The 13,906-nt window shown below is 38.1% G+C and overlaps 1 protein-coding gene across 1 annotated transcript in view; it reads right to left on the minus strand.

The window, feature by feature from the left end:
- Positions 1-10,388, minus strand: part of COL12A1 (collagen type XII alpha 1 chain) — a 140,770-nt gene extending 130,382 nt beyond the window's left edge. The window contains exon 1 of the mRNA XM_044675365.1: positions 10,316-10,388. Coding sequence (XP_044531300.1) covers positions 10,316-10,388 — 73 coding nt within the window. The remainder of the gene's footprint in view (positions 1-10,315) is intronic.
- Between the last annotated feature and the right edge of the window lie 3,518 nt (positions 10,389-13,906).

Genomic DNA, 13,906 nt, shown 5'->3' on the forward strand with positions numbered 1-13,906 from the left:
GAGCTTTACACTCTATTATTAACAGCAAATTAAGTAGCCCAAAGATTTTTAAACAATTGTACTAGTTGTAACTTTGTTGATTAATTCTTAAAGAGTTGCATGGTGGTTAAGTAGTTTGCTCAGGCTTATACAACTAGTTAGTTGTGTCAAAGACTGGATTCAAAGTCATGCATTTCCAATTCCCAGCCCAAAATCTTATCCTCTGAGGCACATTGCCTTTGTTCAAAAACACTTTGTTCAAAATCATGATATATGATGGTGATGGAATACTATTGTGCTGTGAGGAATAATGAACTGGAGGATTTCTACATGAACTGGAAGAACCTCCATGAACTGATGCAGAGTGAAATGAGCAGAACCAAGAGAACATTGTACACAGAAAGTGAAATGTTTTAGAATGATCCAGTGTAACAGACTTTACTACTAGTAGCAATGCAATGATCCAGGACAATCCCAAGGGATTTATGAGAAAGAATACTATCCACATCAAGAGAAAGAACTGTAGGAGCAGAAACACAGAAGAAAAACATATGACTTATCACTTGTTGATATGAATATATGATTTGGGGTTTTCATTTTAAAAGATTACTCTGTTGCAAAAATGAATAATATGGAAATAGGTATCAAGTGATAACATTTATATAACCCAATGGACTTGCTTGTCAGCTCTGAGAGGAGAGAGGGAAGAGAAGAGGGAAAGAAAATTAATCATGTAAACATGGGAAATATTTTTTAAAATTAAAATTAAAAAATACTTTATTCAAATAGTAACTTTAAAAATCAACATTTTTCATAGTTTTAGATATGATCATTTTAAAATATGAAAACATGTTTTCAGTCATGTTATGTGTTGCTTCAGGAAATTCAAATATGAGTTTCTATTTGAATTTGTATCTCATATAACCAATTCAAGAAATCAGAATAGAAATATTTAGGCAAAAAAAAAGCATAAATATTTCTCCCATCTTGGCCATCATAAAGATCAAATGAATCTAAAATCTATAGGAAGGGGGCAGCTAGGTGGCTCAGTGGATTGAGACCCAGGTCTAGAGACTGGAAGTCCTGGGTCTGGTCTCAGAAAATTCCTACCTTTGTGACCCTGGGCAAGTCACTTAACCTCCATGTCTTATCCCTTACCATTCTTCTGCCTTGGAACCAATACTGATTCTAAGATAGAAGGTAAAGGTTTTTTTTTTAATTGTAGAAAAAGATGTCCAATATACCAGTTGTACACAAGATACATCAAAGGAGGGAAAATAGAATTCCTATTTAATGTTAGGAACATTATGGTTATGGTAACAAACTAAAAAGAAGGTGGAGGGTTGGGAAATGCTGAAATACTGCTTTAATATTACTATTGTATGAGAAATGTTTTTTGTCATTCATTTCTTTGGAAATTTGTTTTCATTTCCATGGTAACAAAACTGAAAGGGGCATTATCTTAACAATGAAAATCTTTCCAGTCCATTATTCACACTAAGGGAAAATCATTATTTTCATTGCAGCATGTTCCTGAAAATGGAGAACATGTATAAGTATTTTCAATTATTAAACTGTAAGAATTATTTTCAATAGATACTAATTTAATGTATGAGTCCTATTTTCCATTCAAGTCAATGAAAGATTGAACTAAGAAATATATTGAGATTAAGAACATAAGGCAGCAAAATAATTAGTTGAAAATTGAAAACATTCTGCCAACAAACCAGTTACTTATATGATACAAATCAGTATAACTTTTTTCACTTCATTGTTAAATAGACCATATGTCAAATTTAATCTAGGAGACTGCATCATGTGACAAAAAGAACAATAGATTTTTGGACAAAACACCTATGATCTAATACTACTGGTTCTTCCAAGAACTAGCTTGTATTACTTTGGGCCAATTTCTTAACCTGAGTCTTGGTTTTCTATGTAAAATTAAGATGCTTTCTGAGATTTCTTCCAACACTAAATTTTGATATTTGAGGCTAGATAGGCAATGGCTTAAATAAAATTTGTATCAGCTTTGGTTTTCCTAAATAATTAATTATTAAACATTAAAATTAAGAAACTATTTCATCTAGATATTTCATTGATGAATCATTCAATAAATATATATTGGGTTCCAATTATGTGCCAGACATGCTGCATTCTAGGGCTACAAAGATAAGAATGAAATGTCTTTGTACTGAAGGAGTTTATACTATATGGAAAAGGGGTGAAGGGAGGAAATAATACAATTATAACATGTATGTGGAAGTATTGCAAAATGTATAAAAATTAAATTCATAGTAATGGTGATGGAGGAGATGAAGCACTATCAGTTAAAGCAGTGGTCGGCAACATATGGTTCTCAAGCCATATCTGGCTCTTTTGAGGGCCAGATATGGCTCTTTCTGCAGGAGCCATAAAGTCAATTTTTTTACAGGTGCTGTTACAGGAGCACACACTGTTACAGGAGCGTGCACTGTGAGCACTGTACGGCTCTCATGAAATTATATTTTAAAAAATGTGGCATTTATGGCTCTCATGGCCAAAAAGGTTGCCGACCCCTGAGTTAAAGGATATCAGGACAGACACATGAAATAAGAGGTGCCTTTGAGTTGTTTATTAAAGGAAAGGAGGGATTTCACAAGGCAAAGGTAAGGTAAAACAGAAGTCCAGGAATGGCTGAGAATTTGAATAAAAGATGGTGACGTCATAGGAAACGTCATATGTGAGGAACAGTAAGGACGCTAGTTTGACTGAATTGTAGCTTCTGGGAAGGGAAATAATCTATTAGAAGACAAGAAAGGTCATTCGGAGTCAGGTTGTAAATAGCTTTAAAGGCCAAACAGAGGTGTGTATATATTTGATCTAAGGAGTAAGAGAGAACCATTTCAGTTTGTTGAGCAGGAGAATGGTTCAGTTCACCCTATACTATAAGAGAGAAATGCCTTCTACTTTGTTCAGTCGAATATTAGAATGTATTGGCAAGAGTCACACAAGATAGGCAGTCATAAATGGACATTTGTATTATTGGATGGAATATTGACAATAACAAAATCAATGAATTATCTAAGAAGAATATTATAAACTAGGAATTATTAAAATAACATTCCTTACAGTGATATTTAGTTGATTTTAACTTTTACTTCAATTTAGTTCTTCTGGAGGCATCAATCAGCTAGGAAATAATATCCTCAGAAAAGACTGACTAATGATCTTTCAAAATTTCTATCCAAATATGAAAACACTAATTAAAAAAAGGAAAGAAGAAAACCAAATCATCAGTATCAAAGATGAAACCTCTAATGAAGAGGAAATCAAGGCAATCATTAAAAACCATTTTGACCAATTATATGGTAATAAATATAGCACTCTAGGTGAGATGGATGAATATTTACAAAAATATAAATTGCCTAGATTAACAGTAAAAGAAATAGAATACTTAAATAATCCCATATCAGAAAAAGAAATTGAACAAGCCATCAAAGAACTCCCTAAGAAAAAGTCGCCAGGGCCTGATGGATTCACAAGTGAATTCTATCAAACCTTCAAAGAACAACTAATTCCAATACTATACAAACTATTTGACATAATAAGCAAAGAAGGAGTTCTACCAAATTTCTTTTATGATACAAATATGGTACTGATCCCAAAGCCAGGTAGATCAAAAACAGAGAAAGAAAACTGCAGACCAATCTCTTTAATGAACATAAATGCAAAAATAGTAAACAGAATACTAGCAAAAAGACTCCAGCAAGTGATCACGAGGATTATTCATTATGATCAGGTGGGATTTATACCAGGAATGCAAGGATGGTTCATCACCAGGAAAACCATTCACATAATTGACCATATCAACAAGCAAACCAACAAAAACCCCATGATTATCTCAATAGATGCAGAAAAAGCCTTTGACAAAATGAAACCCTCATTTCTATTGAAAACAATAGAAAGTATAGGAATAAGAGGGTCTTTCCTAAGAAGAATAAACAGTATATATTTTAAACAAACAACAAGCATCATCTGCAATGGAGATAAATTAGAAGCCTTCCCAATAAGATCAGGAGTGAAACAAGAATGCCCATTAACACCTCTATTATTTAACATTGTACTAGAAACACTAGCAGTAGCAATTAGAGAAGAAAAAGAAATTCAAGGTATTAAAATAGGCAATGAGGAGACTAAACTATCACTCTTTGCAGATGATATGATGGTCTACTTAAAGAATCCTAAAGAATCAACAAAAAAGCTAATGGAAATAATCAACAACTTTAGCAAAGCTGCAGGATACAAAATAAACCCACATAAATCACCAGCATTTCTATATATTTCCAACACATCTCAGCAGCAAGAGTTAGAAATAGAAATTCCATTTAAAATCGCCCTAGACAATATAAAATACTTAGGAATCTACGTACCAAAACAAACACAGGAATTATATGAACACAAGTACAAAACACTTTCCAAACAATTAAATCTAGATCTAAACAATTGGAAAAACATTGATTGCTCATGGGTAGGATGAGCTAACTAATAAAAATGACCATTCTGCCCAAATTAATTTACCTATTTAGTGCCATACCTATCAAACTACCAAAAAACTTTTTTACTGAAGTAGAAAAAACTATACCAAAATTCATTTGGAAGAACAAAAGATCAAGAATATCAAGGGAAATAATGAAAAAAGTGAAGGAAGGGGGCCTAGCAGTACCAGGTATTAAACTATACTATAAAGCAGCAGTCATCAAAACAATATGGTAGTGGCTAAGAGATCGAAGGGAGGATCAATGGAATAGACTTGGGGTAAGTGACATCACCAAGTCTGTCTATGATAAACCCAAAGAGCCCAAATATGGGACAAAAATCCACTATTCGACAAAAACTGTTGGGAAAATTTGAAAACAATATGGGAGAGATTAGACTTAGATCAACATCTCACACCCTACACCAAGATAAATTCAGAATGGTTGAATGACTTGAATATAAAGAAGGAAACTATAAGAAAATTAGGTGAACATAGACTAGTACACTTGTCAGATCTATAGGTAAGGGAAAATTTTAAAACCAAGCAAGAGTTAGAAAAAATTACAAAATGTAAAATAAATAATTTTGATTAAATTAAATTAAAATGTTTTGTACATACAAAAACAATGCAACCAAAATCAGAAGGGAAACAGCAAACTGGGAAAAAATCTTTATAACAAAAATCTCTGACAGAGGTCTAATTACTCAAATATACAAGGAGCTAAATCAATTGTATAAAAAATCAAGCCATTCCCCAATTGATAAATGCGCAAGGGACATGAATAGGCAATTTTCAGATAAAGAAATCAAAAGTATCAATAAGCACATGAGAAAGTGTTCTAAATCTCTAATAATTAGAGAAATACAAATCAAAACAACTCTGAGGTACCACCTCACACCTAGAAGATCGGCTAAAATGATAGAAGGGGAGAATAATGAATGTTGGAGGGGATGTGGCAAAATTGGGACATTAATGCACTGCTGGTGGAGTTGTGAACTGATCCAACCATTCTGGATGGCAATTTGGAACTATGCCCAAAGAACAATAAAAGACTGCCTGCCCTTCGATCCAGCCATAGTATTGCTGGGTTTGTACCCCAAAGAGATCATAGATAAACAGACTTGTATGAAAATATTTATAGCTGAGCTTTTTGGGGTGGCAAAAAAATAGAAAACAAAGGGTATGCCCTTCAATTGGGGAATGGCTAAACAAATTGTGGTATATTGATGATGGAATACTATTGTGCTCAAAGGAATAATAAACTGGAGGAATTCCATGTGATCTGGAAAGACCCCCAGGAATTGATGCAGAGTGAAAGGAACAGAGCCAGAAGAACATTGTATACAGAGACTGATACACTGTGGTAAAACTGAATGTAATAGACTTCTGTATTGGCAGCAATGCAATGACCCAGGACAATTCTGAGGGATTTATGGAAAAGAACGCTACCTACATTCAGAGGAAGAACTGCAGGAGTGGAAACACAGAAGAAAAACAACCGCTTGAACACATGGGTTGATGTGGGCATGGTTGGGGATGTAGACGCGACCACACCAATGCAACTATCAATAATATGTAAATAAGTCTTGATTGATCACACATGTTAAAACTAGTGGAAATGCGCATTGGATATGGTGGGGGGGCTAAAGAGGGAGAGTGTTAAGGGGAAAGCAAAAACAAGAATCATGTAATCATGGAAAATTTTTCTAAAAAATTATATAAATATGAAAACATTTACTATAAAAGGCAAAAGTTATTCTGTCTGGTTTAGAGTCAAAATTGTCATAAGGTTAACATGATAATGTGCATGAAGCAACTGAGATGCAAGTAGTCAATAAAAATGAAAAGTAATGAATCACCCCAAATTTTCATTTCTTTTTTTTTCCAAATTTTCATTTCTATAGGATGCTAGAATTTTAAAATGTATCCTACAAGACTATGGGAGGAAAGGAGAAACAACTACAGAAATGAGAAAATGGAGTGGATAAGAAAAGATAAATTATGAACTATAACAAAGATAAAAAATTATTATGGAACTGGGTCAGACATAGATGGAGAATGGATAGAAACAAGTAAGTCTGAATGTAGTAAGAGGATAAGACTCACTATAGATATCTTAGTCCCAAGATTATGGTAACATAGTAGAATATGTGAGTAAATATACATCTAAAATTTAAGTCCATCAGTCAACAAGAACTTATTAAAGACTTACTGTATGCCAGACACTCTGCTAATATTTGTGATACAAAGTAAAAGCCAAAAACAGTACCTGGTTATATGAGTTTCTGTTCTAATGAAAAGTCCTCAACTAAAACATTATGAAAGATGCCAGTCCTCTCCACTGCCTGAAAAATCTTCCTGGCCAAAATTCTTGGAGCATCCTATTACTTCTGAGCTATCTAAAGTTACAACTATGATTGTTGTTGTTGTTCAGGCATGTCTGAGTCTTCATGATCTTATTTGGAGTTTTTTTAGCAAAGATAGTGGAGTGCTTTTTCATTTCCTTCTCCAGCTTATTTTACAACTGAGGAAACTAAGACAAACAGGGTTTTTAAGTGACTTACCCAAGGTCATAAAGCTAATAAGAGTCTGAGGCCAAATTTCAGCCCTAACTGCCCCTTACAGCTATGATAGGAGGACCCAAAATGAAGAATGACAATGCCATCTAATGCATCTAAACTCTTTTACTATTAGAGACAGTTCATATAAAGAGAATTTTGAATAAAATAAGTGGCTAAGAGAATAATTGCTTTCAGCTATTCTTTACAAATTATCCATCATCTAATCCAATTCTGATTATGCTTTTTACATCATTCCTGATCTATTATCCTAAGAATTCTCAAAAATCTTTTTAATAATCAAATAACACTTCTTATACTGATCCATTAGTTACTTTAATGAATTATGTAAAAATATTTTAAGAGGGATTCCTAGAACAAGGAGGGAAATCCTTGACTAACCACTACAAGTTTTCTCTCACTCTATTTGTTCATACTTGCTTTCATCTATTCCTTACCATTCTTTCCATTGTCATGACAATTTCAATTAAAGACTGATTCAAAAAGATTACTGTGAAAATTTTGACAGTCATCATGAGCTCATCTGAATTCACTAAAATTTTCACAAAGTAGGATCTAATGGATTTACATGACTTTTCTGAAAAATTTTTAAAAGTTAGGAAAAAATTAACTCATAAAAGGTTTAGAGAATTCACAACTGTTTCTTTTATATACAAGACTTTGAAATAGGAAACTTAAAAGACTAATAAAGATTTTCAGAGCTCAATAACTGTCATGGAGATCTAAAGGGCTCTAAAGAGTTTTAATTTGCCATAAACTCTAGCCCAAGAAAATTCCAACAGACTCTCCAGCACTGTTCCAAAATCTAACAGGGACCCTCTTCACTATGGAAAAATCTTTTAAAGACAAAAACACATAGATTTACCTTAGAGTTATGTAGCAAATCATCTAATTTATCTCTTTACAGATGAGGAAACTGAGGCTCAGAAAGATGGTGTCTTACCCAAAGGCCTATAAGTAGTAAATGGAAGAATGACCAGTTGGTCTTACATCAGATGGATGTTCTAAGTTCATTAAGTTCTTCTCTGCATTTTCAGGATACTTTCCAAGCTAGGGAACCATTAATTGCTCAAATATCATTTGGTTCTGAACTCTGCAGAATTTTATTAAACAATACTTACCTAAATCGCAAAGGTGTTGCAAGCCCTTGCCTTTGGCTATTATAAAACAATGCTATGTGCTATTAGTTGGCTTTCCTTTTCATTAGTTTAGCTTGAGAATTTTAGATAGGTAGCAAAAACAATAAACTTTCATTCAGTACATTCCGGAACAACTTGTTTTAACCCCTCTTCTCTGTTACACTTTCAAGTCACAAGATCAGAAATAAGATTTCTCCTTAATTCATAAAATAATTCCCTACAGATACAGCAATAACGTCAAGCAAATGTAGATTCCTTCTGTTGAATCCACCATTTCCTTTGCATTACCTAGGTGGTCTATACAGAAAACTCATAGACCTGGAAGAGACCCAAGGGATTATCTAATTTGACCAACTCCCCTCATTTTACAGACCTAGTGAAATTCCAGTTTTACAATCAGGGAAACACAGGGGTTTGGGGAAGAGAGAATTAGATTGGACAACCAACCAAATAGAGATTTCCTTTTAGCTGAGTTAGTCGAATATTCTTTAGCCATGCTTTCTTGTGTAGGCATTGATTTTGCAGGTCAAAGCACAAAATCAATGCAATTAAAAATGAGATCTAGATGATACCTTAAGGTCTCTTTTCAGTCTAAACTTCAAATAGCCTAGTTCTTCTGATAAACTCATTAAAGGGAGAGGTTTTCACACAAGACATCTTGACAAGTTCTTTCAGGCAGCAAGAAGTTACACCCCCCTCCCCGCCCCAGATATCTCCTTTCTTGTGGCATTCAAAGACTAGAATTTGCTCTTCAAGGCTGATCCAAGTCCCTTTTGCTTTTCCAAAAATTCGGGAAGAATGGGCAACCTCGAAGAGTAAATTTCGTGATCAAAACTTGTGCTTTGAGAATACTAGTGACTTCTCCCGCTCTTCCCTTCTCTGCTCCTCTTCCTCCTCACTCCACCCAACAAAGTTGGCTTCCAGATGCAAATTTAGACCCGGAGTGTACATGAAATTGAAGCAGAAAATCTGGGGGCGGGAGGGGAGAGAATTTGGGCTCTCATAGAGGGGAAAAACAGAAAGAGCTGCTTTTCTGAGAGCCAGCGCACTGTGGACAGCAGCCCTCTCCTCTCCCTTCAAGTCAAAAATCCCTGCGTTTCCCACTGGAGAGATGGAGGAGAGGAACAGTAGAACTCTCTCTACCCCTTCATCTCTCTTTGGTTCGGAACCAATACATGAGCCATCTCCTCGAGCTGCGACTACAGCTGGAGGCGGATACTGACGTAAAGTGCCCCGTGCCCAGTGGCGGGCTGCTCACAGCCTTGGCTAGAGAGAGGCTGGGCTATCCCGGAGTGCCCCAGGCTCCTCCCCCAGGCTGAGACTCAAGTGCTTCAGAGACGGGGAAGCCCCTGGGCACCACGGCTAGAGAGGTTGCCTGTAGGACTGGCTTCGGAAGACAACAGCGAGAACCCCAGGCTTGGCATTCCCCATCCCTTCCACCCCCAATCTCCCCTGTGGCCTTTGCATCCGTGACTCACTCTCCCGGCCTGGCCAGCGAAGCCACTCAACTCTCAGCAAAACACACAGACGCGCGGAGCCAGACTCTGTTGGAGTACTTTATTGTGTAATGTGACTGAGTTCGCAGCACTCAGCCAGGTAATTAACAGCCGCTCAAGAGCGGGTGCCAGCGCTCTGGGACGCCCGATTATTAATCTGAGACTTCGTGTTTGCACAGGCGCCTTCTCCTTGAGAGTTAGTTGCGAAGTCTGTCTGAGGAGCCAGGGGAAGGATACCAGCTTCAGTTGGGCTCCAGCACAATGGATCCATTCCTTCTGAGGAGGCTGCAGTGGAAAGGTGGTGTGGACAGCACACCAGAGAGACACGAGCGAGCGAGAAACCCACAAAGGAGGGTGCAAAGTAAAACGAGCAAGACAAAAGAAATGTCTGGTCCTGGGCAGCAGGGAAATAGACAGACCTTAAGAAAGGAAAGGCGTTTCTCTTCAGGACAGAAGTCACGGTAGAAAAAGCAAACACACCGAAAACGGAGAGCAAGCAAAAAAGACTAGAACTGAGTCCGTTCTTTTTTTTTCCCCTTTCTCAAATTCTGCAACATCAGTTCAAGGAAAAAGCGGGAGACGCGCAACAAAGGGGTTCATTACCTTCTGCCTCTATCGAAGATAAGAGGAATGCTGCACATACAGCAGCAAATGCTGAATGTAACCGAATCTTCATGATGGCTCTCTCCAATCACACCCACATGAATGGATCTGCGTTAAAGAAAGTGCAATGAGAAATGTCAATTCAGATGACTCTCCGGTCCCTTTGGTTTGCTCCAGTCCTAAACACTTCTGCCTGCCCTCCTTTGCTCCCCACGGAGCCAGGTTAAAACTGCCGGACTTGGAAGTCAGTTTAACACAAAAACAGGACTATTTGCCTGCATCAATCTAACACTGTGATCTAATCCAGCAAATAAAGAATGCACTCATTGTGACCTAAGCAGTGGAAATCGAGTTCATCAGACAAGCGGTTAATCTTGCTACTGAAGGATAGTTCAAGTTAAAGCCCGTCCTGTTTTCCTGAAGATTCATCCTACTTATTAGCCCCGGGTCAAAGACCTTGGAAGATTGTGCATGACTTCATCCTGCAATGTGATGGCAAATTGAGAGGTCATTTTATCCCTCCGTCAACTAAATGTATCTTCCAGCTGGGATTCTATTCAGCTTCTATTTCCTTGTTTCTGAACTCCTTTTTTAATTGTATTTTAGTGGTCTCAAGGTAGTTTGTAAAATGTAACATTAAAAAAAACTTCTCCCCCATCCCTTTTTTTGTTATGCTTGCAAAAATGTGGTTCTTTAAGGCCTGAAATAGATTATACAGAAGTATGTAAGGCAAAGCTTGAAACTTGACACATCCCTCCAGCCGTGTTGTTTTCACATCTGATCATTCGTTTATACAAGCTGAGAGGAAAATAGCTCTAAAAAGAAGACAAAGCCAAGCAATTGGAGAGGCAGTGATCCCCTTGCCTGTTTTCAAGATTTCCTTCAAAAATAAAATTTCTGCAATTCTAGGTATCAACAACTGGTTATGGTTAACTCTTCATTTATAGTGAATGGAGCCTTAACTAACTATGGTCAAATAGGGGAAGTACATACTCTAATTTACCCCATCTTGGGAGGGCAACTATACTGATTTTTAAGGGAAATAAAATGAGGTCTACTTCAAATAAAAAATTCTCCAGTAATAGATTGGAATAGAAAAGTTCTGGGATAAAAACATAAAAACAGAGAAGACCGTACAGTACATAAATTATTGAAAGGCCTAAAAGATAGCCCACATAGATAACTCAAGGGAACTCCTGCCCAAGAAATAGTCAAGGGGGACCCCCTGAATTTTTCCTAAGGGAACAATGACTTTAGGGAACTCTAGTTTCAAATCCAAAAAGGGATCCAAAGATCAAGCTCTCTCTAATTAAGAAAATAAGTTGACAAGACCTAACAATATCTCTTCAACTTATTGACACATTGCATAAGAATGGTTCCTTCTTGGTGGGGATTTTGTGTGTTGGTTTGTTGTGGGAGATGAAGGCCAGGGTATCCTCTGCCCTTGGTATGAATAGTGTATTAAATACCTAACAAATAGACCAGATTCTCCGGGGCACCTTTTTTTAAAAAACCAAGAAAGTAATAAAATATTTATCTTATTTAATGATACTGTCGTTTCCCATCTACTTCAGTATATGGAAAACCACAAAACACAAACAAACCTAGTCTTTACTTCTCTTTCCACCTTCTCCTTCCACCCCAACCCCAATAATGTGGTTTTCAGTTGCTATAGTGCTCTTCAACTTACTTGGTTTCTGGGCTTGAAGCAAAACAACCAGCGGACAAGTGGGACTCCTAAAACCATTATTCAGTTTGTAAAGTCTACAATTTTTGGAACCCTTGAAAATGTGGCCATCAAATCTTTTCCCTTGGCTTAGCTCGCCCCCTATTGGCCACTTTCTTCAAAGCACTCAGAATCATCCTGCCTGGGACATCTGAAGGCGCGTGCACACAATATAGTCTGTAGTCCCTGCCCTCCTGATATTCGGTATATGTCTTTCCAAAAATAAAAACTTTTTTTTTTTTAGCCAAAACATTTATTTGGCTGCCTAGCAACCCTTCATTCAGCATTTTTAAATAAAACGTCTCGAGTCGTCTAGGCGAGATCATCAATGTCTCAGCTTCGCTTTCATGAATGAAAATGCTTAGGAGTGGAGTCTGTTGGGGGCGGAAGGAGCGGAGGAGGGGGGAAACAGAGAGAGGGAGATCTCTTTCCCCTCTTCCTTCCCGTCCTCCCTCCCCCTTCGGCCCCCCAAATCAGGCAGCAAATTCTTTAACTCTGTCGTCATCTCGAATTACAGATCCAACTCCTTCAATGAGGAGATTCCCTCAAGCACATATACACTGCCTCACCTGCCCTTTTCTCCAGCAGATCCCAACTGGGAGCCTAGGGGAAGGGCTGGCTCCCAGAAGATCTTATCTCCTTTCTCTTTCTGCCATCTGTAACGTCTGTTTCATCTATACTCAGAACAGCTGGCAGAAAGACCAAAGTGGAAGTCTCTTTAAAAGAGAGCTCACAGAACTATGAGGTCCGCTCCTGAGAAAAAGCTAAGAAGGCACCAGCGACACATACCTTACACAAATTTCTCCAAGCAACAAGCATAGGAAAAATTGGGGAAATTCCTTCCTCCAGACAATATGGAAAACAGAGATCCCTCTCCAGCTGAATACCTATCGTTGTACTGAATCCACAATCTAACTTTCTTTGGAAAATCAGGTGGTGTTCATTCCTTAGTGACCTCCACACCGTGTCTTGACCTGCCAGCGATAAGCCGCAGAGAGCAGAGCTGCATCTCCAACGAATCCCTCTACTTTTAAAAACGATTTTCTCTCCACCACTGCCTTTTTCCAACCACACACAATCCTCGGGACCAGTTTCATAGCATGGTGATCAAATTAAATTTTTAAAAGACTGAGTTACACATGCCCCAGAGATGGACTCAGTCCACTCACCATTCTTAATTACTCTGGAAAATCTTTCCCTCTGGATCTCTTTTTAATTAATTTAAAATATGGTAGGTAGTGATTACCCCCAATCAAGCACCCACTCACAAACCCAACCAGAGATCAGTTCTTGCAAAACCGCTTTTCCCCCAGAAAATAAGATAAAATTCTAATTCAATCTCTCGTATAGGAACACATCCCCACAAATTCCAATAGGAGGTACCACACTCTCACCCTGAAGTTCAAAGGGGTGCGCGCCCTCTGGCCGTTTGTTTTACTCAGGGAATTGCACTAGAAGCGGGAGCCGCGAATGGGAGAAGAAAATGGGGCTGGTGGGTAAAGGAGAAGAGAGGAGTGGAGAGACAGTTAAACAGACCTGTGCTGGTAGCAGTAAGAGCAGCAGTCTTCTACGCTGATGCACAGGAGGTGCTCTAGCTGGTGAGGGCTCTGTGGATAACCCTGGCGCTTGGATGTGGGGAGAACAGGCAGAAGCAGGAGACTGAGCTCCGGTGGCACCTGGTGGTGGAGCAGCTCCCCGCAGATACAGCTGTAGCGGAGACTGCAGAGCAGAAAGGAGGAGGCGGAGGAGTGTGAGGAGGAGGAGCGGCAGCCGCAGCTGGGAGGAGAAGGGACTGCTGCCCCGCGGTTTCTGGAGCTTCCAGTACGAGGGTCCGTCTGGGACGGCTTGCCGGCTCCAAGTGGGAA

Source organism: Gracilinanus agilis, chromosome 4 (genome assembly GCF_016433145.1).
Source record: "Gracilinanus agilis isolate LMUSP501 chromosome 4, AgileGrace, whole genome shotgun sequence".
Lineage (NCBI taxonomy): Eukaryota > Metazoa > Chordata > Mammalia > Didelphimorphia > Didelphidae > Gracilinanus > Gracilinanus agilis.